The sequence below is a fragment of the Pecten maximus genome, chromosome 4, assembly GCF_902652985.1.
Source record: "Pecten maximus chromosome 4, xPecMax1.1, whole genome shotgun sequence".
Lineage (NCBI taxonomy): Eukaryota > Metazoa > Mollusca > Bivalvia > Pectinida > Pectinidae > Pecten > Pecten maximus.
The window spans coordinates 18,597,482-18,623,446 of NC_047018.1; the positions used below are offsets into that span (position 1 = coordinate 18,597,482).

General features: G+C 37.7%; 1 protein-coding gene across 2 annotated transcripts in view; it reads right to left on the reverse strand.

Moving 5' to 3' along the window:
- Window positions 1-253: 253 nt before the first annotated feature.
- LOC117325421 (prostaglandin E2 receptor EP4 subtype-like) overlaps window positions 254-25,965 on the reverse strand; it is a 72,431-nt gene continuing 46,719 nt past the window's right edge. Inside the window, exons 2-3 of one of the 2 annotated variants that reach the window (XM_033881609.1) lie at window positions 14,065-15,122; window positions 254-3,609 (exon numbers count right to left, since the gene is read on the reverse strand). In XM_033881609.1, coding sequence (XP_033737500.1) covers window positions 3,076-3,609; window positions 14,065-14,829 — 1,299 coding nt within the window. In that variant the 5' untranslated portion in view covers window positions 14,830-15,122 and the 3' untranslated portion in view covers window positions 254-3,075. Of the gene's footprint in view, window positions 3,610-14,064; window positions 15,524-25,965 lie in introns of those variants that run through there. The other variant, XM_033881610.1, reaches the window with a different exon arrangement.

Sequence of the window (25,965 nt, forward strand, 5' to 3'; positions counted from 1 at the left end):
ACATAACGAGTGATTATTGTTCAGTGAATTTCCTTATTCGAGTTTTCAAACATTACAAAAAACACTCGCTAAAGCACTTGCTTTTTGTAACTTTTATCAAATAGATAACCAGAGTGGCAAAAGACATACCATATCCTATAACCTGTAGCATGTATGACCTATTTCTGTTACACTAAAAAGAGAAGGGCTATTCCATGGATGAGTTGACCACGTGTGTTTTGCTGCTAATTGATATGCAAAACTAACAATTTCAGAATATTTGGAAACATTATAATTTATTGAAAATCAAGTATTTTACATGTTTATCATCTTCAAAACATCAAATCGATAGAAATCTATATATAAAAACACATGACATGTATCAGGAAAACAGACGCGAACAACCTTCTGCATTTCCGTGTCCGCAGTTGTAATGATTAATTGATGAATTGAGAGTTGAATAACACCCACCTATTGTATTAGAAAAATGATGCACAACATTGGAAACCATGATGATATTTATTTATGGTATATAAAGATGGAATGTCAAAAATTGTATCATAGTACGAATATAAACTCAACTGTAAAAACAATATCTGTCGAAAGTTAAGCTTATAAATTATTTGAAAATTAGAAACAAATATTTTCTAATCCTGGTTACAAAGATAATGATTATCGTTATTATGGGGCATCATACGTACACTGGTTTCATGATTAATAAACTCTAAAACACCAAGTGTCAAAATATCAGCTTGGTTTATCGTGTTACAATAAATACAGGCACAACTCATTATATCGATGTTTTCATACTTCGGGATAAAGCATACATAATAATTAACTATGCATTCACTGCACTAAACAAAACGTGACGGTTACTAGACAATTATCAGTAATAACCGATATTCTGATAATTTGACTGGCATTGTTACAGTCAATGTAAGGTAGGAAAGCCCAGCACATTTGTTCCCGTAACAAAGAAGAGTTCTAAAATCTTTATCATGTCTAAATGTCCTTTTCCTATTACAAAATGGTATAGAAGACAGAAGATACATATGTATTATGATGCATGTACATTAATGAAAAAAAGGTCTTCTCCAATGGTTATGTGAAGATAAAGAAAATAACGTTATTTACTCATGAAAAAACAAGGATTCTCTACCTTAGTTTTAGGCCTACGTGTGTGAAATCGGTGTTTAAATCTTTCCAAAAAAAAAAAAAAAAAAAATTTAGTGTTTTTTTTTTTATAAAGTACAGAGAAACAACTACATATACATTAGACTGATGCTAAAACTCATACAACTTTTAAGTACGCTACACCTTGAACGTTCTGTTTTGGATCACAGTAACAGTTTCTGGTTTCGTGGTAGGAACCCAACAAGATGTTACATTTAGTGAAAATTATAAAGCAATCTATAATTTTTGTTTTATTTCTAATGTATTCTTGTTTCGCACTTTAATTAAACAGAAACAAAATTAGCAAAAAAAGATTGACCTTTTCAGTATCTAGGTAGGATATAGTTTGTATTAAGCTCCACGGTTGATGATACTTTAACTAATAATTTAAGTCACAGTATTTTCCAATCCACCAATTGTGTTTTCATTGTTAGATAAAATCATTCTAAACATTTTGTCCCGATATTTACGATTGAAGTTGAATGTTAAATGGAATCAACATCAAATTCAGACATAGCTATTACACCTCTTTAAAGGAATAGTTATCAAAGTCGATCAATTTCACCAGTCAAATGTTGGCTTTAACCTGCACAGATATATCAATATTTGCTAAAACGAAGATAAAATTTAATCTGGAATGCTTTCGGAATCATTCAACTTTTAAACCTACTAAATTATAAGCGGAGGCAACTTTCATTGACAAGGGAGGTAGCTCTCATTGATATGATTATCATGGGAGGCAACTCTCATTGATATTATTATCATGGGAGGTAACTCTCATTGTGTTTTCGGATGAGAAAACCTTTGAAAACGGTTAATTTCAGATATCAACAAATGTTATTGTATCGAATATCACGTGCCATTGGGTTAATGAAGGTCGATACAACTTAGCGACGTATCAATATTGTCAGATATTTTCGCGGACCTTGTATCGCCACCAGAACTCCCAGTACCTATTATCAAGGATTTTATTTTTTTGATGCAAATTAAAGTTTTTGAAAATAAATAGCACAATAAATTTATCAAATGTACAATATCTACAGAATTATACAAAATATGGAGCATACCAGCTGTGTGAGCATGGAATACATTGCATTACATTGTTGCATGATATCGTATGAACACTAAACATAAGGAAATCCATCAGTATAAGGGACGAGGTACCACTTCACGAGAATATTATCATTTATCGACATAACATATTAGGTCGCTATTTCTATTTTGATAAAAGGGTTCTTTTTACCACCAGGGAAATACTTATTGAAACAGACAATAATTGTCTGTTCTACCAATGTATTAGCAATCTACTACATGGAAATTTATATATTTCACAAAACTTTATGGTTTCTTTATATCTTATATAAAATACCCCCAAACCTGCATTGTAATGGAGCCCTGATCAGTCAAACTCTCAGAGCGGTATCCATTGTGTCAAAGCGTGGTCTTACACATCTATGTCTTGGAACTTTTTCCTGTGAATAAAGTTAAAATCGGAATAGCGTGACAAAAAAATCGTAGCCTGTATAACACACCTCGTTGTTTTGTCCTTAGAATTGTCATAAGATCAGGTGTGACAATATGGACCATTCATATTGATGACCGATACATTTTGACGAAATTGTCACAGTATATACATAAATTGTGTCTTTGATTAAAACCTGATATCGATATTTGTAATCTACCATACACGATTGTTCTTAGTAGACGGAATGCCCACTAGGTCATACTGTCTTTATAAGACCCGTGTTCATGGTGAAGTCCTGATCATGACTTAACAATACATTTCGTATATCTTTTTTTCAAAAAGAATAAGGTATGCACACACTTTCTTTCAACAAAATAAAACCGCCGTCACTGGAGTCCATTTCCTCTACGTAAATACAAAGACCAATGGGAACAAAATATCAGTATGAACGCGTTTTATCAAAGCTGAGAACAGATGATCGCGCCATTGGAGAGTTCCACAATCGTTGGGGTTTCTTCTGTGTCACTCTGACTAAATCCGCCATTAGACTGACCATTGTCGTTTGGAAGCTTAGTAAATGAACCGTTTTCTTTCACTTTTTGATCACCCCGGCACGTTCCATTAGACAACACAAGTGCGCCATTACTGATGGTGGCGACTGACGTCCCGTTTAATCCATTCAGAGTTATACTACTACTATGGGTCGAGTCTAGATACGACCCATTGGTGTGTCCTGTAACATTCTGACTCGATGAAGATGTAATATCAAATCGATCAACCACATCATTTGAATTATCCGATGTCGATTGATCATTTTTACACCTGCACACTGATCTACGAAGACCTGTTATTATCTTGAACACTAAGTGTCTCCGTAACAGGATGTAAATCCAAGGGTCTAAGATTTGATTAAACGCGGCACATCTGATCACTATGAGGTCTATATCCAAGGAAAAACTCGTCATCTTTGTCTGTTTAAGTAACACCACTACCTGTAACAGAATAAAATACAATATATTATCATAATGTACGTATCACACATATACAACTATGCAGCATGCATATCAAGATTTCATAAAAAGACGAGTGTACAAAAGATAGATGATCTTAGCACCCTTCAAGACCAGGGGTTGTATGTAAAAACACATTTCAAGACAATGGATTAAATGTAAAAACAAATTTCAAGGCAAAGAGCTGTATGTAAAAACAAACTTCAAGACAATGGGTTAAGCATAAATACACCTTTCAAGATAAAGGGTTATATATACAAAAACACCTTTCAAGATAAAGGATTATATGAAAAACACCTTTCAAGACAAACGGTTGGATATAAAAAAATACCTTTCAAGATATAGGGTTATATGTAAAAAAAACACTTTTCAAGATAAAAGGTTATATGTACAAAAACACCTTTCAATATAAAGGATTATATGAAAAACACTTTTCAAGACAAACGGTTGTATATAAAAAATACCTTTCAAGATATAGGGTTATATATAAAAAACACCTTTCAAGATAAAAGGTTATATGTACAAAAACACCTTTCATGATAAAGGATTATATGAAAAACGCCTTTCAAGACAAACGGTTGTATATAAAAAATACCTTTCAAGATATAGGGTTATATATACAAAAACACTTTTCAAGATAAAGGGTTATATATACAAAAACACCTTTCAAGATAAAAGGTAATATGTACAAAAACACCTTTCAAGATAAAGGATTATATGAAAAACACCTTTCAAGACAAACGGTTGTATATAAAAACAGTTTTCAATAGTTAAAAGGTATATAGTTAAGAATATTCTGAATCGTGCAACAATTCAAATGAATTAAAACATGACATGCAGATTACGAAACCTCGGGAAATAACATCCATCGGCAGTGTCTAGGATCTACAACATCAAAGAATTGTAGAACAGACAAACAAGACATTAGCATTATGTTGTCTCGTCCCGTAGAGGAGTTATGGGTTTGTTGTGTACAAAAGGTCGATGTATGTTGTTTTATAGATAGTTACAAAGGTGGCAAATGCACAATTTTCTCAAAATATTCTAGAAATGTAATACTTATTCACGCAGTGTAATTATGTGAGGTTTTAATCTTAACAGTACCGCCAATACCAGTCGGTAAAAATAAAGTACAAATGTTACATAAATATCACCTGCGGATTGGGTTTAATCCCATCACCCGTATTGAAGGAAATGTATTTTATTGATTAACTTCAATTTCCCCTACTTGGCCCGCCTCCTTGCACATGAAAGCGAAATGTTTGTGTGAGGTTTTAAGACATTGTATTGGATAATCTTAGATAGATCCCAACCTTTGTTCTGTTCAAAGCAATTGGTATACATGTTGTATGTCGATGTAGCGACCTGATCTATACCACGAATCCATCCGACATTTATTGTATGTATACCACCGATAATTAAGTTTTAATAATTCAAAATTATTTTCATATTTTCTGGTATAAAATATCATTATATCCAATGCTTGTATTGAAAAGAAAATGTCAGAAAATTATTTAATTTCTACTATACTACACGTAGAGGAGATCCGAGGACAGTATACAGACATGTCCAGGGGTAAAACTGTTCGACAAGCCTGTATTTCGGATAGGTTCTTTCAAAATCAATAACATTTGTTTTTATCTTTAAGAGAAAAGTAAAAATGCTTATTGCACTTGCATGATTTACGGAATGTCGTTTCCCTATGAAAATGTTTTGCAAATGCTATATAGCGTTTTCTTTGAAAAAATATCAATATTTATTTGAAAACACATCCTGTTCTCGCCATTTTTAGTGTTGTATGTAAGTTATTATTTAACACATGCAAATTTACCGAGGGAATATCTCAACTTTTACAAGAAATTATTGTAATGAGAAATAAGCACTGGTCTGACATGTCATGCAATAGTTCAATATGTACAGTGTTATCATAATGTGCATACTTTCATTAGGTTTTACATTCCAAAAAGACCTTGTTGGTATCATTTGATGGCTAATATTGTATGACTATAAGAAAATAGAAATATTTCGTTGGATGGCTTGGACATAAAGGGAAATAAAGAGGAGTAAATGGAAGTAAAGGGAAGAAAAGGGGAGTCAACAAGAGTAAAGGGAAGTAAATGTGGTAAAGGGAGGTAAATGTGGTAAAGGGAGGTAAATGTGGTAAAGGGAAGTAAATGTGGTAAAGGGAGGTAAATGTGGTAAAGGGAGGTAAATGTGGTAAAGGGAGGTAAATGTGGTAAAGAGGAGTAAATGTGGTAAAGGGAAGTAAATGTGGTAAAGGGAGGTAAATGTGGTAAAGGGAGGTAAATGTGCGTCCCGGGCTTCCGGGCGTGCCGTGCCCGCTCGCGCGGCGCTCCCGGCCCTCCCGGCGCGTCCCGGGGCTTCCGGGCGTGCCCGTGCCCGCTCGCGCGGCGCGTCCCGGGCCCTCCCGGCGCGTCCCGGGCTTCCGGGCGTGCCCGTGCCCGCTCGCGCGGCGCGTCCCGGGCCCTCCCGGCGCGTCCGGGGCTTCCGGGGCGTGCCCGTGCCCGCTCGCGCGGCGCGTCCCGGGCCCTCCCGGCGCGTCGCGGGCTTCCGGGCGTGCCCGTGCCCGCTCGCGCGGCCGTCCCGGGCCCTCCCGGCGCGTCCGGGGCTTCCGGTGCGTGCCCGTGCCCGCTCGCGCGGCGCGTCCCGGGCCCTCCGGCGCGTCCCGGGGCTTCGGGGCCGTGCCCGTGCCCGCTCCGCGGCGCTCCGGGCCCTCCCGGCGCGTCGCGGCTTCCGGGCGTGCCCGTGCCCGCTCGCGCGGCGCGTCCCGGGCCCTCCCGGCGCGTCGCGGGGCTTCCGGGGCTTGCCCTGTGCCCGCTCGCGCGGCGCGTCCGGGCCCTCCCGGCGCGTCCCGGGCTTCCGGGGCGTGCCCGTGCCCGCTCGCGCGCGCGTCCCGGGCCTCCCGGCGCGTCGCGGGCTTCCGGGCGTGCCCGTGCCGCTCGCGCGGCGCGTCCCGGGCCCTCCGGCGCGTCGCGTGGGCTTCCGGGGCGTGCCCGTGCCCGCTCGCGCGGCGCGTCCCGGGCCCTCCCGGCGCGTCCCGGGCTTCCGGGGCGTGCCCGTGCCCGCTCGCGCGGCGCGTCCCGGCCCCCCGGCGCGTCGCGGGGCTTCCGGGGCGTGCCGGGTGTCCCGCCGCGTCCCCGGCCCCACCGGTGTTCCGGGCCAGTCCACGGGCAGACCGGGGCGTCCGCGCGTCCCTGGGCCTCCGCAGGTCACGGCGACCGCGTAGTCTGGCCTGCCGCGGCGTCCGGACCTCCAGAGGACGTAACGGGCTTTGCGCCGCGACGTAAGGGTCTCCGGGCCGTAGGGGGGGCGGGACAAAAAAGGGAAGTAAAGAGGAGTAAAGAGTAGAAAGGAGGAGTAAAGGAAGTGACAGAAATGAAGGGAGTTAAGTGGATACAAAAGGGAGTAAAGGGAAAGTAAAGAAAAGTAACGGGGATTAAGGAGGAGTCAAGAGGAGAAAAGAAGAGTAAAGAGGAGTAAAGAGGAGAAAAGAGGAGAAAAGAGGAGTAAAGGGATGAAGGTGAGTAGAGGGGATTAAGGGGAGTGAAAGTGACAGATAGAGAGGAGAGTAAAGGGAAATAAAGGAGAGTAAAGGGGATTAAGGGGAGTGAAAGTGACAGATAGAGAGGAGAGTAAAGGGAAATAAAGGAGAGTAAAGGGGATTAAGGGGAGTGAAAGTGACAGATAGAGAGGAGAGTAAAGGGAAATAAAGGAGAGTAAAGGGATTAAGGGAGTGAAAGTGACAGATAGAGAGGAGAGTAAAGGGAAATAAAGGAGAGTAGAGGGGATTAAGGGGAGTGAAAGTGACAGATAGAGAGGAGAGTAAAGGGAAATAAAGGAGAGTAGAGGGGATTAAGGGGAGTGAAAGTGACAGATAGAGAGGAGAGTAAAGGGAAATAAAGGAGAGTAGAGGGGATTAAGGTGAGTGAAAGTGACAGATAGAGAGGAGAGTAAAGGGAAATAAAGGAGAGTAAAGGGATTAAGGGGAGTGAAAGTGACAGATAGAGAGGAGAGTAAAGGGAAATAAAGGAGAGTAGAGGGGATTAAGGGGAGTGAAAGTGACAGATAGAGAGGAGAGTAAAGGGAAATAAAGGAGAGTAGAGGGGATTAAGGGGAGTGAAAGTGACAGATAGAGAGGAGAGTAAAGGGAAATAAAGGAGAGTAAAGGGGATTAAGGGGAGTGAAAGTGACAGATAGAGAGGAGAGTAAAGGGAATAAAGGAGAGTAGAGGGGATTAAGGGGAGTGAAAGTGACAGATAGAGAGGAGAGTAAAGGGAAATAAAGGAGAGTAGAGGGGATTAAGGGAGTGAAAGTGACAGATAGAGAGGAGAGTAAAGGGAAATAAAGGAGAGTAAAGGGGATTAAGGGGAGTGAAAGTGACAGATAGAGAGGAGAGTAAAGGGAAATAAAGGAGAGTAGAGGGGATTAAGGGGAGTGAAAGGGATGTAAAGAAGAGTAAAAGGGACTAAACAGGTGTTAAGGGAAGTAAAGGGAAGAAAAGGGGAGTAAAGAGGAGTAAATGGGACTAAAGAAGAGTAAAGGGAAGAAAAGAGTAGTAAATGGAAATGACAGGAGGAGTAAAGGGAAATAAAGAGGAAGTAAAGGGGATTTAAGAGAAAGAAAGAAGAGTAAAGAGGTCTAAAAGGAAGTAAACAAGAGTAAAGGGAAGTAAAGGTAAAAGAGGAGTAAAGAGGAGTAAACAAGAGTAAAGGGGGTAAAGAGGAGTAAATTGAGCCAATGTTTTAACACAATGCAGTAGATACAGCCAATAGTTTAATACAATACAGTATATTAGACTGGAGGACCAGATACAGCCAATATTTTAATACAATATAGTATATTAGACTGGAGGACGAGGACTAGATACAGCCAATATTTTAATACAATATAGTATATTAGACTGGAGGAATAGATACAGCCAATATTTTACAATGAGGTATATCAGACTGGAGGACTAGATACAGCCAATGTTTTAACACAATATAGTATATCAGACTGGAGGACGAGGACTAGATACAACCAATATTTTGACACAATATAGTATATTAGACTGGAGGACGAGGACTAGATACAGCCAATATTTTAACACAATATAGTATATTAGACTTGAGGATCAGGACTAGATACAGCCAATATTTTAACACAATATAGTATATTAGACTGGAGGACGAGGACTAGATACAGCCAATATTTTAATACAATTCGGTATATTAGACTGGAGGACTAGATACAGCCAATATTTTAATACAATACAGTATATTAGACTGGAGGACTAAATACAGCCTATATTTTAATACAATACAGTATATTAGACTGGAGGACTAAATACAGCCAATATTTTAATATAATACAGTAAATTAGACTGGAGGACCAGATACAGCCAATATTTTAATACAATACAGTATATCAGACCGTTCCATTGGTAGTTTGTGCCCCAGCTGTCTATTACGATAACTGTACTAAGTTCATTACAGCTTAATCACGGGGTGAGGGGACCAGCAGGTATATTGATATTTATCCTCGTTCCCAGGTATATTGATACTTGTCCTCGTTCCCAGGTATATTGATATTTATCCTCGTTCCCAGGTGTATTGATATTTATCGTCGTTCCCAGGTATATTGATACTTGTCTTCGTTCCCAGGTATATTGATATTTATCCTCGTTCCCAGGTGTATTGATATTTATCCTCGTTCCCAGGTATATTGATACTTGTCCTCGTTCCCAAGTATATTGATACTTGTCCTCGTTCCCAGGTATATCGATACTTGTCCTCGTTCCCAGGTATATTGATATTTATCCTCGTTCCCATGTATATTGATACTTATCCTCGGTCCCAGGTATATTGATATTTACCCTCGTTCCCAGGTATATTGCTACTTGTCCTCGTTCCCAGGTATATTGATACTTGTCCTCGTTCCCAGGTATATTGATACTTGTCCTCGTTCCCAAGTATATTGATACTTGTCCTCGTTCCCAGGTATATTGCTACTTGTCCTCGTTCCCAGGTATATTGCTACTTGTCCTCGTTCCTAGGTATATTGATACTTGTCCTCGTTCCCAGGTATATTGTTATTTATCCTCGTTCCCAGGTATATTGTTATTGATCCTCGTTCCCAGGTATATTGATACTTGTCCTCGTTCCCAGGTATATTGATACTTGTCCTCGTTCCCAGGTATATTGATATTTATCCTCGTTCCCAGGTATATTGATACTTGTCCTCGTTCCCAGGTATATTGATACTTGTCCTCGTTCCCAGGTATATTGATATTTATCCTCGTTCCCAGGTATATTGATACTGTCCTCGTTCCCTGTCAGATATTCAATATGTCTGTATAGTATACCTGCTGTATATCAGGAGACACAGCGATTTCTCTGATTTCCTACATCAATCGAAAAACATACACGGTATTATCCTTTCCAGGATATACTAATGGAAATACGGGAATTAAAGTCAATGAGGTTAATACAAGTTCATTGTTGTAAGTATCATGATCGACAAAAGGTTTCCACTTTCATGCAATTTATATAAGATTAAAAACTGTTTTGCCATGAGACGCCATTCAACAGAAGTTATATATTGCGGGAATGATTGAATTTCCGGTCAACAACATCTTTATTAGATATGCTGACAAGATCTCCCAAAAGACTGTTGGATGCCAAAGTGAATAAATTGTGATCCTCTGTTGGCCGATTTTTTTTCATGAACTTACATCTGATTTTACAGTTACATTTACATATATTAAACTCTTTTTTTTCAAAAATAAATACGTCCTTTATATTCACATGTTTCCACGTATATTCATATGAATTTACCAAAATACGGAAATTTGAACAATTCGAAAACAATATTTTGTTGTGAACTAAATTATAAAACCTTATACGATTATTGTAGATGTTAAATTACTAGATTAATGAAGAATGAAAATCAAACATGAAAATAATACAATACATTACTGTTTTTTTTTATTATCATCCCCATCGCGCTGCTCAGTCGTTTCCCTGGTATCACAGAAACAAACATCTCTCTGACAACATCTGATATGTATCAAAGCTCACAAGGGGATAATTTTCACGAGCTGTACAATGCAGGTCTGATGTTAAGCTGTAAATCTTTTTCTCAGTAGATAGTATTTTATTAGTATTTCATATCCTACTGATCAATCTTTCCTCACAATGGATCGCTTTCTACCTGTACAGAAATGGGTTGTTTACAGCACGGTCCATTAATTAGTTTTTACTCCTTGTTCACCTCCTGAGACTTATTTCAGAAATGGTTTGTTTACAACACTGTCCATTGATTAATCTGTACTCCCTGTTCACCTCAGACTTATTTCAGGGATGATTTGTTTACAGCACGGTCCATTCGTTGATCTTTACAACTTATTTATCGCCTAATTCTAGTTTCAGGGATTGCTTGTTTCAACGCCCATAGACAATATCTAACTCTCCATTCATAGCTAAATACTCAAATATTTGTGCTTTAGACATTGTCAATCAAACATCTACCTCCATTATTGTATCTGAATTGGTTTAAAATACTGTTTCATAATATGACGTCGGCTGAATTTGCTTTCTTTTCATCATCAAAATCCACTAGTAAATGATAATAATAATATTGATCCATTGCCGTGTTGTTTGTAGTATTACAATTTCATGTCACAAAGTGAAATGAAAAACCACATGAAACGAAAGAATTCATCTAATTTTAATCCTTATAACAATTAAATGCTCTGGCCATCAAATTATAATTTCCTGGTAATTATTTACCATCAAATGTCCCCAGGGAGTTTCTTTTTCTGAGAAATATTTACCATCATTGGCAATGCTGATTTTGCCAATAGCCTTATGGATTTTATCATAATATAGGCATAGACCTATTCAACACGTGGATTTGGGACCAACGGGGTTAAAACCATTGACGCAGGTTATACTTCCCCAGTTACATGTAGAAAAGTGTTTCTATTGGTCATATTTTCACGATTTAACCACGACGTTACAATTGTTGTCAATTCATTTCATTTAAAGGTTGTGTTTTCTCCAAATTAAACACTAGAACTACTTCTCTTGAACATAACATATTCATAACAACCTTATTCTCAGGAGTTTACTAAAATACTAGAGTGATATTGCGAACAATAACCAAAGAAACTTTTCTAGATAACAAGTAAATAGTGTAAAAGTGGGGCTATATCAGGTCCTGGTATATAAGCCAGGAAATAGGATTAACTGTGAAAATAAAATATACTAGACAAGCCCTTTAATCCTACTAAAACAAAAAGCTTACAATGTTTTGGACTCGTGAAGTGAAGCGGTTCGCTGACTATAATTTAGCTGTAGATTGTCTTCCGGTGATACGATTTTCAATAACGCCATGTATGATTGTGTCAGCCGAGGTGTGGATCCATTCCCTAATCAGAATCAATATAAAGAAATGTTTTCCGAAATAGGGTCATCCGTATGGTATAGATGGGGCAGAGTTTTCAGTTAGAGTGTTCCCAATACGACACGTGTATACAGAGGTTGGAGACATTCATATCATAAGATGTATGTATCATCAAACCTTCCTTTACCTAGAAAAATACTCGCTACCAGGCGACCTCGATAAGCTCCCCGTTACCTAGAAAAATACTCGCCACCAGACAACCTCTGTAACCTTCCCTTTATCTAGATACATACTGGCCATCAGACAACCTCTGCAAGCTTCCCTTTATCTAGATACATACTCGGCACCAGACAACCTCTGCAAGCTTCCCTTTATCTAGATACATACTGGCCATCAGACAACCTCTGCAAGCTTCCCGTTATCTAGATACGAACTCGCCATCAGACGATCTCGACAAGCTTCCCGTTACCTAGATAAAAATTTACTATCAGCAAACCTGCCGTTGCCTACAGGTATATTTACCGATTTAAGGCATCAACATATTCCCCTTCCCTAGTGACATACCTCAGAGGATACCTGGACACACAGGGCATTAGCTCAGGACATTAGCTCAGGGCATTAGCTCAGGACATTAGCTCAGGACATTAGCTCTTTCAAATATAAATTTAGAGTTCGATAGAATAGAAATAAAAAATAATCAAACTGCATAATACAGCTATATCGTCCTTTTAGGGGGACTAGTAAGTGATGATAAGGGCCTAAAGCGTTGAAGGAAACTCAACATGTAAAACTTACACTCAGAGTGGATTAGCAAACATTGTTTTATTATTGGTATTCATTTGCCAATTGCCAGCACAGTGAATCAACACAACATACTCTTTTCCGTGTCAGCTATACCCGATAAAAATGGGAAACTCGGTCACCATCGAAGCATCAAACGACCACACATGGCAAAACCAAACTTACATCACAGAGGAACAGCCAGCTCTTCTGACTAATAACTTATCACTACATGACAGCAGAATTTTTCTTTTGGGGAAAAAGCTCTTAGAATGAGGAGACCATAAGCTTCCGTTCATCAAAGAAACCTAACATATCGTTAGCTAGCAGCAACAATATTCATTTGAGGAGGAGACTCGCGACATGACAAGACAACGATCTTCCGTTTGTCAAAAGGAATCCTTTATCATCAAATGACTGCGGCAATATTTCATTCAGGAAGGAATTCGCCAAATGAGGAGCCGATAAACTTCCGTTTATAAAAGGGAGTAAACATGCTATGAGTTGACAGCAGCAATATTCTTCTGAGAAAGAGAGACTCGCAAAATCAGAAGAGAGTATACTTCCGTTTGCCAAAGGGACTCGTCATCAAATGCGACAACCAAACCGCCTTTTAACCAGTGGTCTATCTATCTACGACCAGACAATACCAGTATCATGATTACTTCTACTCCTTATCATTATCTCGGACAATTCATTGTCCATACTAGATTCCTTCAAACAGGACATTGGACAGCAAAATTAACTTACAGTCCAGTTATTTAAGGGCATTTTTTTTTCGATCATAGAATAAAATTGTAAAAATCAAATACCTTAAAAACACATTAGATAGAGAAAATGACGAGCTGTTTAATCACTTCCGCGAGAATATGTCAAACAATTAATAAAATCGCGAAATTTTAAACCATAGAAAGTAAACAAAATTTTAATACGCATTTTATGTTATATACATTGTAGGTTTGCGGAAGAGGTGTTTAGCTAGCATTATTTCACTAGTTTTTAAAAAAGTACCATGAGAAGACTATAAAGAAAATATTTTCAATTTAAAAAAGCCACAAATGACCCATTTCTTTTCTTTGGTTCTGACAAATTTTTGAAATAGTTATTAATTCCGATTTTTTCCCTATTTCCTTATAAAAGACTAAAACTTTGTTATGTCATGGTGTGTTATTGTATTACAATATCTTGCAGTACATTAAATGTATGTATGGACACAAACTCAACCCTTTAAAAATTTGCCAAACTACTTACCATTAGAGGCGACCAGCAGGCTACAAAAATAAATGTAATTCCCGAGAGGAACACGATCATTTGGAGTTCCTGTTCCGGTGGTCCTGTGTTACTGCTGTAGTGGGGAAGAGCAGACGACCGTCTCATCTTTATCAGTAGACAAGTGACAATCACATTGGTAAATATCAGCATGAGTATCATCAATATACCTACACAGGAATAAAGAAAGGCATATATACTGTCTTCAATCGTATCACCATTGAAGTTGAAGAAGCACCAAGTATCGGGGTAATGGACAATGTTGGATCCAAGTCCTAATAAAGGCAGTGACCCAAGTATCAACGCCGCCACGAAAAACCCTATCAGTGTCTGGGTCACTTTGGACGTCGTCACCTTTTCATTATACAAGAAAGGATGCATTAGTGCCAAATATCGTTCGACACCCATTACAGCCACCACAAAAACAGTGGCAAATCCAAAGAATATCATCATAAAAGAACTGTAGTTGCATATTTGTGGTTTTTCCTTTAATCGAATCTGATTGGCGTATACCATGAAGGTTACCGGTGACGTTGCACAAATTCCCAAAAGATCCGTAAGGGCCAGAACTCCAACCAGTCGGTAGAAAACAGATCGACGCTGTTCCTTCGGGGATTTGATGAGAACTATTAGGGCTAACACATTTCCTGTTACTCCGGCAGTGAACATAACAATGGCGGGCCAAGGCGTCGCAGACTCGCCGGCATTCAGATCGGCGGTCGAGTTCTGTAAACTATCCGCCATCATCAATATCTACATGGTGTTACCATCAAGGATACCGGAACCGGAAGTGGTAAAGGTAATGACTGTCTATCCCATCATTTCACAATCAGTTTTGATGATATACATGCTGTTGTGAGCCATCTTGTTAACACGACATGTTCACATGTATAGTTTGTTCCAATTAAATATTCATCACTTTCGGGAACATTCCATCCCGGTGTATTTGTAGATGACAATTATCCTCACATAACACCATTTTCTATTTAGATCCACGATACTTCACGTTTTAATCCATACGATTTAAGTCTTCTGTAGGTCTGAAACACACACACAAAATTAAAACTAATTAGATCTTAATTGATAAACATGGTAAGCAACAAGCAATGTCCTCATCTACAAAAACTGATCAATTAAGGCGCGAAGAACTATCGCTTGTCACGCACAGACCTATAACTGTTGTCATCACGATGGCTTCCTGTGTCATAGAGTCATAGAGCCTGGAGTATCTCCCAGACAGGTATATCCAGCAGTTTTCACATAAGAGCTCTATATCTGAGCTGAGCTATGAATTTTTTATCCTGTGTAAAAGCCGTATTTGAAATCGTACCTTTCGAGTTAATAAATAATATTTGACAACAATAGGCTTCAGACGTGCTATTGAAACAGCCTACTCTTGAAGCCCACTCTCAATCTCTCATACGAGAAACCTTAATCGGAGACCTTATGTATTGTTTACATTCTGAGCCAGGATGCAGCTATCACCCAAGCCTCGTACTATAATGTACGTTCCTATCTACTCACGACCCGATTACCGGTGACTATATAACGATCGGATAACACAACGTTAGACTTGCGGTAATGATTTTATCCGTCCCTGAACAAAATTATCCGAATCCTGAATTGTAAGCAGGTGTGTTATTGGAAGAGTTAAACCGATCGATACATCAATACGGTTTATGTGACTTCGCTTTACGTCTCTTCACAAATGTCATTTTAAGGAATTTTAACATGATGCTGTTAATGTAGCGACGATGGCTATCATTGCAAAAATTTTATATAGACATGTCGCCGAGCTGTAAAATTTTATATAGCCATGTCGCCGAGCTGTATAATTTTTATATAGCAATGTCGCCGAGCTGTATAATTTTTATATAGCCATGTCGCCGAGCTGTAAATTTTTTATATAGACATGTCGCCGAGCTGTACGTATAATTTTTATATAGTCATGTCGCCGAGCTGTAAATTTTTTTATATAGCCATGTCGCCGAGCTGTAAATTTTTTATATAGACATGTCGCCGAGCTGTATATATAATGTTTATATAGTCATGTCGCCGAGCTGTATATATAATTTTTATATAGACATGTCGCCGAGCTGTATATATAATTTTTATATAGCCATGTCGCCGAGCTGTAAAATTTTTATATAGACATGTCGCCGAGCTGTAAAATTTTTTATATAGACATGTCGCCGAGCTGTATATATAATTTTTATATAGTCATGTCGCCGAGCTGTATATATAATTTTTATATAGTCATGTCACCGAGCTGTAAAATTTTTATATAGCCATGTCGCCGAGCTGTAAAATTTTTATATAGTCATGTCGCCGAGCTGTAAAATTTTATATAGCAATGTCGCCGATCTGTATAATTTTATATAGCCATGTCGCCGAGCTGTATATATAATTTTTATATAGACATGTCGCCGAGCTGTATATATAATTTTTATATAGCCATGTCGCCGAGCTGTATAATTTTCATATAGCCATGTCGCCGAGCTGTAAAATTTTATATAGCAATGTCGCCGATCTGTATAATTTTATATAGCCATGTCACCGATTTGTATAATTTTATATAGTCATGTCACCGAGCTGTATAATTCTATATAGCAATGTCACCGAGCTGTATAATTCTATATAGCCATGTCGCCGAGCTGTATAATTTGTATATAGCCATGTCGCCGAGCTGTATAATTTTTATATAGCAATGTCGCCGATCTGTATAATTTTACATAGCCATGTCACCGATCTGTATAATTTTACATAGCCATGTCACCGATCTGTATAATTTTACATAGCCATGTCAACGATCTGTATAATTTTTATATAGCAATGTCACCGATCTGTATAATTTTTATATAGCAATGTCACCGATCTGTATAATTTTACATAGCCATGTCAACGATCTGTATAATTTTATATAGCCATATCGCCGAGCTGTATACTTTTTATATAGCAATGTCACCGATTTGTATAATTTTATATAGCCATGTCGCCGAGCTGTATAATTTTATATAGCCATGTCGCCGAGCTGTATAATTTTTACATAGCCATGTCGCCGATTTGTATAATTTTACATAGCCATGTCACCGATCTGTATAATTTTACATAGCCATGTCACCGATCTGTATAATTTTTATATAGCAATGTCACCGATCTGTATAATTTTATATAGCCATGTCAACGATCTGTATAATTTTATATAGCCATATCGCCGAGCTGTATAATTTTTATATAGCAATGTCACCGATTTGTATAATTTTACATAGCCATGTCGCCGAGCTGTATAATTTTACATAGCCATGTCACCGATCTGTATAATTTTATATAGCCATGTCGCCGAGCTGTATAATTTTTATATAGCTATATCGCCGAGCTGTATACTTTTTATATAGCAATGTCACCGATTTGTATAATTTTACATAGCCATGTCACCGATCTGTATAATTTTATATAGCCATGTCACCGATCTGTATAATTTTTATATAGCAATGTCACCGAATTGTATAATTTTACATAGCCATGTCAACGATCTGTATAATTTTATATAGCCATGTCGCCGAGGTGTATAATTTTTATATAGCAATGTCACCGATCTGTATAATTTTATATAGCCATGTCGCCGAGCTGTATAATTTTTACATAGCCATGTCGCCGATTTGTATAATTTTACATAGCCATGTCACCGATCTGTATAATTTTACATAGCCATGTCACCGATCTGTATAATTTTTATATAGCAATGTCACCGATCTGTATAATTTTATATAGCCATGTCAACGATCTGTATAATTTTATATAGCCATATCGCCGAGCTGTATAATTTTTATATAGCAATGTCACCGATTTGTATAATTTTACATAGCCATGTCGCCGAGCTGTATAATTTTACATAGCCATGTCACCGATCTGTATAATTTTATATAGCCATGTCGCCGAGCTGTATAATTTTTATATAGCAATGTCACCGATCTGTATAATTTTTATATAGCAATGTCACCGAGCCGTATACTTTTATATAGACATGTCACCAGTCTGTATAATTATATATAGCCATGTCACCAGTCTGTATAATTATATATAGCCATGTCACCGAGCTGTATAATTTTATATAGCCATGTCACCGAGCTGTATAATTCTATATAGCCATGTCACTGATCTGTATAATTCTATATAGCCATGTCGCCGAGCTATATAATTTTATATAGACATGTCACCGAGCTGTATAATTCTATATAGCCATGTCAACGATCTGTATAATTCTATATAGCCATGTCATTGAGCTGTATAATTTTATATAGCAATGTCACCGATCTGTATAATTTTTATTTAGCCATGTCACCGAGCTGTGTAATTTTTATTTAGCCATGTCACCGAGCTGTATAATTTTATATAGCCATGTCGCCGATCTGTATATTTTTTATATAGCAATGTCACCGATTTGTATAATTTTATATAGCCATGTCGCCGAGCTGTATAATTTTACATAGCCATGTCACCGATCTGTATTATTTTATATAGCCATGTCACCGATCTGTATAATTTTTATATAGCAATGTCACCGATCTGTATAATTTTACATAGCCATGTCAACGATCTGTATAATTTTATATAGCCATGTCGCCGAGCTGTATAATTTTTATATAGCAATGTCACCGATCTGTATAATTTTATATAGCCATGTCGCCGAGCTGTATAATTTTTACATAGCCATGTCACCGAGCTGTATAATTTTTATATCGGCATGTCACCGAGCTGTATCATTTTATATAGCCCTGTCACCGAGCTGTAAAATTTTATATAGCCATGTCGCCGAGCTGTATAATTCTATATAGCAATGTCACCGAGCTGTATAATTTTATATAGACATGTCACGGATCTGTATAATTCTATATAGCCATGTCACCGATCTGTATAATTTTATATAGCCATGTCAACGATCTGTATAATTTTTACATAGTCATGTCACCGAGCTGTATAATTCTATATAGTCATGTCACCGAGCTGTATAATTTTTACATAGTCATGTCACCGAGCTGTATAATTTTATATAGTCATGTCGCCGAGCTGTATATATAATTTTTATATAGTCATGTCGCCGAGCTGTATATATAATTTTTATATAGACATGTCGCCGAGCTGTATATATAATTTTTGTATAGCCATGTCGCCGAGCTGTAAAATTTTTATATAGACATGTCGCCGAGCTGTAATTTTTTTATATAGACATGTCGCCGAGCTGTATATATAATTTTTATATAGTCATGTCGCCGAGCTGTATATATAATTTTTATATAGTCATGTCACCGAGCTGTACAATTTTTATATAGCCATGTCGCCGAGCTGTAAAATTTTTATATAGTCATGTCGCCGAGCTGTAAAATTTTATATAGCAATGTCGCCGATCTGTATAATTTTATATAGCCATGTCGCCGAGCTGTATATATAATTTTTACATAGACATGTCGCCGAGCTGTATATATAATTTTTATACAGCCATGTCGCCGAGCTGTATAATTTTCATATAGCCATGTCGCCGAGCTGTAAAATTTTATATAGCAATGTCGCCGATCTGTAAAATTTTATATAGCCATGTCACCGATCTGTATAATTTTATATAGTCATGTCACCGAGCTGTATAATTCTATATAGCAATTTCACCGAGCTGTATAATTCTATATAGCCATGTCGCCGAGCTGTATAATTTGTATATAGCCATGTCGCCGAGCTGTATAATTTTTATATAGCAATGTCGCCGATCTGTATAATTTTACATAGCCATGTCACCGATCTGTATAATTTTACATAGCCATGTCACCGATCTGTATAATTTTTATATAGCAATGTCACCGATCTGTATAATTTTACATAGCCATGTCGCCGAGCTGTATAATTTTACATAGCCATGTCACCGATCTGTATAATTTTATATAGCCATGTCACCGATCTGTATAATTTTTATATAGCAATGTCACCGATCTGTATAATTTTACATAGCCATGTCAACGATCTGTATAATTTTATATAGCCATGTCGCCGAGCTGTATAATTTTTATATAGCAATGTCACCGATCTGTATAATTTTATATAGCCATGTCGCCGAGCTGTATAATTTTTACATAGCCATGTCGCCGATTTGTATAATTTTACATAGCCATGTCACCGATCTGTATAATTTTACATAGCCATGTCACCGATCTGTATAATTTTTATATAGCAATGTCACCGATCTGTATAATTTTACATAGCCATGTCAACGATCTGTATAATTTTATATAGCCATGTCGCCGAGCTGTATAATTTTTATATAGCAATGTCACCGATTTGTATAATTTTATATAGCCATGTCGCCGAGCTGTATAATTTTACATAGCCATGTCACCGATCTGTATAATTTTATATAGCCATGTCGCCGAGCTGTATAATTTTTATATAGCAATGTCTCCGATCTGTATAATTTTTACATAGCCATGTCACCGAGCCGTATAATTTTATATAGACATGTCACCAGTCTGTATAATTATATATAGCCATGTCACCAGTCTGTATAATTATATATAGCCATGTCACCGAGCTGTATAATTTTATATAGCCATTTCACCGAGCTGTATAATTCTATATAGCCATGTCACCGATCTGTATAATTCTATATAGCCATGTCGCCGAGCTATATAATTTTATATAGGCATGTCACCGAGCTGTATAATTCTATATAGCCATGTCAACGATCTGTATAATTCTATATAGCCATGTCACCGAGCTGTATAATTTTATATAGCAATGTCACCGATCTGTATAATTTTTATTTAGCCATGTCACCGAGCTGTATAATTTTTATTTAGCCATGTCACCGAGCTGTATAATTTTATATAGCCATGTCACCGATCTGTATAATTTTTATATAGCAATGTCACCGATCTGTATAATTTTACATAGCCATGTCAACGATCTGTATAATTTTATATAGCCATGTCGCCGAGCTGTATAATTTTTATATAGTAATGTCACCGATCTGTATAATTTTATATAGCCATGTCGCCGAGCTGTATAATTTTTACATAGCCATGTCACCGAGCTGTATAATTTTTATATAGGCATGTCACCGAGCTGTATAATTTTATATAGCCCTGTCACCGAGCTGTAAAATTTTATATAGCCATGTCACCGAGCTGTATAATTCTATATAGCAATGTCACCGAGCTGTATAATTCTATATAGCCATGTCACCGATCTGTATAATTCTATATAGCCATGTCACCGAGCTGTATAATTTTTTATAAAGCCATGTCATCGAGCTGTATAATTCTATATAGTCATGTCACCGAGCTGTAAAATTTTATATAGCCATGTCGCCGAGCTGTAAAATTTTATATAGCCATGTCGCCGAGCTGTATAATTTTATATAGCCGTGTCACCGAGCTGTAAAATTTTATATATCCATGTCGCCGATCTGTATAATTTTATATAGCCCTGTCACCGATCTGTATAGTATTATATAGCCATGTCACCGAGCTGTATAATTTTATATAGCCATGTCACCGATCTGTATAATTTTATATAGCAATGTCACCGAGCTGTATAATTTTATATAGACATGTCACCGAGCTGTATAATTTTATATAGACATGTCACCGATCTGTATAATTCTATATAGCCATGTCACCGATCTGTATAATTTTATATAGCCATGTCAACGATCTGTATAATTCTATATAGCCGTGTCACCGATCTGTATAATTTTATATAGCCATGTCACCGAGCTGTATAATGCTATATAGCCATGTCACCGAGCTATATAATTCTATATAGTCATGTCACCGAGCTGTATAATTTTTACATAGTCATGTCACCGAGCTGTATAATTCTATATAGTCATGTCACCGAGCTGTATAATTCTATATAGTCATGTCACCGAGCTGTATAATTTTTACATAGTCATGTCACCGAGCTGTATAATTTTATATAGTCATGTCACCGAGCTGTATAATTCTATATAGCCATGTCACCGAGCTGTATAATTTTATATAGTCATGTCACCGAGCTGTATAATTTTTACATAGTCATGTCACCGAGCTGTATAATTCTATATAGTCATGTCACCGAGCTGTATAATTCTATATAGTCATGTCACCGATATGTCTAATTTTATACAGACATGTCGCCGAGCTGTAAAATTTTATATAGCCGTGTCACCGAGCTGTATAATTTTGATAAATCTCCGATCTGTATAATTTTATATAGTCATGTCACCGAGCTGTATAATTCTATATAGCCATGTCACCGATCTGTATAATTCTATATAGCCATGTCACCGAGCTGTATAATTGTTATATAGCCATGTCGCCGAGCTGTACAGCTTTGATTACGTGGTTACATGAAAAAGACGACACAGTCTGGCAATCAGTTTTCCAAGAAGGTGTTCAAGTGACCTTGAATGCAATGTGTTTATCTGACGTCGGTTAAATCGATAAGGTTATACGGTGTTATTTCCCTGTTGTAGAATATTAGAACATTGAGGATTTTCAAATCATCATTTGTATGAACATTTTTGTCTGAACCCAAAAAAATTGTCATCGTAGAAAGTTCTAAGTGAGTTAATCTAGAAAATTTATCAGATTATGGTTATATATTCTAATAGTTATTGAAATGTCATAGAATGTTATAAAATAGATGTCCCTCGATTCCGGTGTTACGTGTGTTAAATCCGGGTCAAGCGAAATATCACACATGTTCGTTAAGCAGTAGCTGTATAGCTCGGGTCGAATGTTTACCTTACCCCTAGAAGACATTCTATTTCTCTGTTTCGATCTACATTGTATTGAAAATACAATATCAAATAACATGTGTTTCTTCATTAATTCAACAACGGTGCGCAAGGGCCATATCAAAAGACCTAAGGCGCCACCTATGTGTGTCATTATTGTTTCACTTCGTTCTGTTAATTGGACAAACATTGATCAATAAATCTTAGTGTTTTATTGTTGATATTGGTAGACACATTTTATTTTAATCAATGAAATCCGTTCACTTTCGTAAAGCCAAAACACAAAGAATCAAAGTAGCCACGCAATACAAAGCTCTCCTCAGCAGCTTGATAACCAGAAAATTGTTTAAGTTCAACACTGGATCATTCAAGCATACTACTGTAAAATTAGTAATATTCGCGGGGGATTCAATGTCGATATATTTGCAGTCAATAAAGATAGCGCGAAAACATATTCATCGAATATTTATACAAAACGAACGCGCAAGCATGAACTAGAAGATGTGTGTTTACAAGGCGGTGTTGCAAGAAATTAATACCCGTAAATTAGTTCCGATAAGGTTAACTGGGAAATAGTACACCCGTGAAAGTTAACAAATAAAACATGTCATGTGGGCTTACCATCAATAGCTGCATCAACAGTCCTCCTAAAATACTAGCCCTGTGAATACTTGGGAAAATGTTCACTTCTCAAATTGAGAAACAATATTCCCCGTGAATACTAAAGAAGTTCTCCTCAAACTAGAAGGATCTAACACCACCAGGTGACATATATCTACATCACCAGGTGACATATATCAACACCACCAGGTGACATATATCTACATCACCAGGTAACATATATCTACACCACAGGTGACATATTTACACCGCCAGGTGACATATATATAAACACCACCAGGTGACATGTATCTACATCACCAGGTGACATATATCTACAACACCAGGTGACATATATCTACACCACCAGGTGACATATATCTACACCACCAGGTGACTTATATCTACACCACCAGGTGACATATAACACCACTACCAGGTGACATGTATCTACATCACCAGGTGACATATATCTACAACACCAGGTGACATATATCTTCATCACCAGGTGACATATATCTACAACACCAGGTGACATATATCTACATCACCAGGTGACATATATCTACAACACCAGGTGACATATATCTACAACACCAGGTGACATATATCTACATCACCAGGTGACATATATCTACACCATCAGGTGACATATATCTACACCACCAGGTGACATATATCTACAACACCAAGTGATATATATCTACACCACCAAGTGATATAATCTGCAACATCAGGTGACATATATCTTCAACACCAGGTGACATACATCTACAACACCAGGTGACTTATATCTACAACACCAGGTGACATATATCTACACCATCAGGTGACATATATCTACAACACCAGGTGACATATATCTACATCACCAGGTGACATGTATCTACATCACCAGGTGACATACATCTACAACACCAGGTGACATACATCTACATCACCAGGTGACATATATCTACACCGCTGGTGACATATATCTACATCACCAGGTGACATATATCTACATCACCAGGTGACATATATCTACAACACCAGGTGACATATATCTACACCATCAGGTGACATATATCTACACCATCAGGTGACATATATCTACAACACCAGGTGACATGTATCACCACTACCAGATATATATCTGCGATATCCGATTGTCTCCTCTCATGGTAGCACACATATTTCTACCACAACGTGCTGACTGGAGGATAAATATATGTTGTATACCACTATTGGTACATGTATATGACCTTCCGGTCTTTTGATTGTTAGAGAAGTTGAACTTTGACGGAACTACTTTTTCTCGCGTGCATTGTTTCTACGTGCATGTTCCACGAGCTCGTTTGTTTACACCGTCTGCTGTCAACATTTGCAATGTCAACACGGAACTGTGGACGAAGACATGGTAAATATTGGCGACAGAAAGGTTATGTGATGGAGAAAGGGGTTATCACGGCAATCTCAAAAACAGATTGGAATTTTTTGTTTGGGTTGGTTTCAAATCGAATTAGATTCTGGTAAGATAGCAACAGTGGGCATCACATACAATAGATTAACATCTTGTGACGTAAAGGTTATGTAAACAGAATAGGTCAAGGTCAGTCCGTTGTTTACGTTTGTACACAGGGGCTTGTATACAAAGATTAGATGAAAGATGTAATAACTTGAAATAGAGTCGAGATCGGTATTACAGTACTGTAGCTATTTCCAACTCGACTGTTTTACATATCGGTATTACTGCTGGGCGCCACACAATAAATGATAAATTTTGTTATCAGGTCTGACGAACAAGTCGGTGGATTGTGGGAAACGCTGCACGAATCACAGCGCCAAAAACATCTTTGTAGAGAAATTGAATGGCAAAGGATGCATGTAGGCTGCATACTTGATATCACATACATTGAATTTAATTTAATCAAGTAATTGAGTGGCCATGGTCTATGGCATTGAAGTTACCAGATTTAAAAAAAAAATATGTCATTTACCTGTTTTTATGGAAATAAAATCCCAATCACTGAATATAAGGCCCAGTAAAATATAGCTAGGTACAAACAGACCAATAATCTCTAACACTGTAAACACACTTTATTGCGATCAACGTCCAGTCAGCCGATAGAACTAGGACACTTCATCACTTAAAGTAATGACAATATGGCATAACGATCCGGGCATGCTGTTTGAAATCTTGTTAGTTCCTTCCATATTTCAGGACACGATAACATACAGAGTATTAATAGCCTACACATTCAACACCAATCAACAAACGACGAACTTAAGAGCTCTCGAACTCGGAGTAAGTTGTCAGACCCGCCCGTTGGCTAGATCATCCTTGAACGAGGTTCCAGGAACAAGTGAGAGCATCACCAGACACAAAATGTCCTTCCATCATTATTTGCAGGTCCTATTTACGATGGTTCCTTTACAATAAACATAAAACAGTACGTCCGTCCGCGAGAAACGTCCCAGACCAAGGTGTTGAACTCCGATAGTGATGGCGACTAGTTCGTGGCGGAAAACTGACGTCA